The sequence below is a fragment of the Sinocyclocheilus grahami genome, unplaced genomic scaffold (genome assembly GCF_001515645.1).
Source record: "Sinocyclocheilus grahami isolate Dianchi unplaced genomic scaffold, SAMN03320097.WGS_v1.1 scaffold993.1, whole genome shotgun sequence".
Lineage (NCBI taxonomy): Eukaryota > Metazoa > Chordata > Actinopteri > Cypriniformes > Cyprinidae > Sinocyclocheilus > Sinocyclocheilus grahami.
Genome location: NW_015506172.1, coordinates 6,235 through 8,682, shown reverse-complemented (window position 1 = coordinate 8,682; position 2,448 = coordinate 6,235). Strand labels below are relative to the sequence as shown.

General features: G+C 29.6%; 1 protein-coding gene across 1 annotated transcript in view; it reads right to left on the bottom strand.

The window, feature by feature from the left end:
• The window catches only part of LOC107565311 (serine/threonine-protein kinase DCLK2-like), a 20,241-nt gene that overhangs the window by 14,073 nt on the left and 3,720 nt on the right, over nucleotides 1-2,448 (bottom strand). The window contains exon 2 of the mRNA XM_016250532.1: nucleotides 823-1,205. Coding sequence (XP_016106018.1) covers nucleotides 823-1,205 — 383 coding nt within the window. The remainder of the gene's footprint in view (nucleotides 1-822; nucleotides 1,206-2,448) is intronic.

The window sequence follows — 2,448 nt, the reverse complement described above, 5'->3', positions numbered from 1 at the left end:
ATTTTTTAAATTTTTTAATTTCTGATATTCACAATACAATGTATATTCAATTTTATTTAATATATTTTACCTAAATCTTTATCATATTTAAATAAATATATTTAAATATTTAATTTGAAATATATAAAATAAATAATAATATACACAATTTAATGTATATACCTAAATCTTCATATTTAAATTTATATATATTTAAATAATATTAATAATTTATAAATATATTTAATATTTGTCTATATTTAAAATTTGTAATGTATAAAATTAATAATAATATATCAAATTAAATTAGTTTTTCACCTAAATCTTAAGTCTGAGACAAACAAAACTAAATTAAATTAAATTAAATTAATCTAAATGATTTGAGGGACGGTAAATGATGACAAATTTATCGTTTCTGGGCAAACGATCGCTTTAAATAGTCGTTTTTGTGTTGTTATTGTTCATTAAAACTATTGAATATAGTTTTCAATAATTAAAATTAAATTAAATATTAGAAAACTAATAGGAAAATTTAAAAAGTACTAAAATTACTAAAACAAAAATTTAATTACTACAACTTTTAAAATGAAAACTGACAATATAAAAAAAAGCTAATTCAAAATAGCAGTAAATACTATTAACAGTATAAAATAGAACTAAAGTAATGCTCGAGCATTGATTCTGAGTCTCTTAAGGAAATGCAATTGCTCTCAGAATAATCCATGCGCAGGATGCATTACTAATAGATGATTATTGATCAGTGTTAGAGCTTGTATCCTTTTATGTTTGTGCAAAATACATGCAGATTTTTTTATTTTAAGAGGTGTATATTGGCAGCCGCACCTGTTTTCCGTCCAGCGTGTAGAGTCTCTTCACGACGCCGGAGTCCAGTTTGATGGCTTCGGTGATGTCTGCGAGCACCTGCTCGAACGAGTGCGCCGTCTTCTTATTAAGCAGGATCCTCACGGCCTTCCTGGGCTTCACGCCGCTCCGGATCACCGTCACCAGTTTGGGTTTGATGAAGTCTTTGGCCTCCCTCGACTCTCCAGCTGTGCGCTGAGGCCCCGGGCGCCCGGCTCCGCCCCCTGGATGCCCGGCTCCGCCTCCAGGCCCCGCCCCCACGCTGGGCCCCACCCCCGCCAGCCGTGAGCCCCAGTTAGGGTTGACGTTCTTGGTGTAGTCCACCTTCCTGTAGGGCTCGTTTGAGGCGCAGACGTAACTCTCACCTGCGGCAGGAACACGGCGGTTAGTCCAGATTCACAAACTGAGCTCAAATATTTACTATACGTCATAATTCAACAACACATGCATGCTCACGTCTCTTTGAGGCTGGTTAATGGTCACGCGGCATGCAGGTTAACGAATACAATATTTCATCTTTTTAGTAAGTGGTGTATTTTAATTGATTTATTTTTAAATTATTTATTTTAATTTTATATTTTTATTTGGCTTCAGAAAACTATTAAATTTATTTTTTGCTATTTCTAAATTATTTATATTATTTTTCGCATTTATTTTAAAATAATTTATTTTAAGTTAAAATTAGTTATAATTTAAAAAAAATTTAATTTAATATTTTCATTTTGCTTAAAAAATTCTTTTATTTTTATTTCTGAATTATAATTTTTTTACAGTTGTTTATTTAAAAATAATTTATTTTATTTTCAAATAAAAAATTTTTTTATCTTATATTTTCATTTTTCTTCAAAAATTTCAATCTTCAATTTATTTTACTTTTGTTATTTCTGAGTAATTTATTTTAATTCTACAATTTTTGTTTTGTTTCAAAATATTAATTTTAATTTTACATTTGTTTCACATTTTATTTTTGTTTTATTTTTTAATTGTTTATTTTAAATAATTTATCTTAATGTTACATTATTGTTTTAATTTTTATTTTATTTTCACATGTTTTTGTATTTGATTTCTAAATGATTTAACTCACAAAATATAACAAAAATTAGAAATGTGGCAAATAACAGAAATACGGTTAAGTACTAAAATGACCTAAACTACAACTGAAATAACCATAAATGAAAGATATATAGATTTTTTGTTTTATTTTTAAATTATTTGTTTTAAAATGTCGTTTTTGTTTTAATTTACATTAAATTATTTTAATTTTATTTAATTTTTAAATTCTACTTTCACATTTGTATATATGATTTAACTTACGAAACTTAAATACAACTTAGAAATGTGAGTGTGTGTGTGTGTGTGTGTGCGTGCGTGTGAGAGTGTGTGTGTGAGTGTGTGTGTGTGTGTGTGAGAGTGTGTGTGTGTGTGTGTGTGTGTGTATGTGTGAGTGAGTGTGTGTGCGTGAGAGTGTGTGTGTGCGTGAGAGTGTGTGCGTGTGTGAGAGAATGTGTGTATGAGTGTGTGTGCATGTGTGTGAGAGTGTGTGTGTGTGTGTGTGTGTGAGAGAGTGTGTGTGTGTGCATGTGTGTGAGAGAGTGTGTGTGTGTGCGT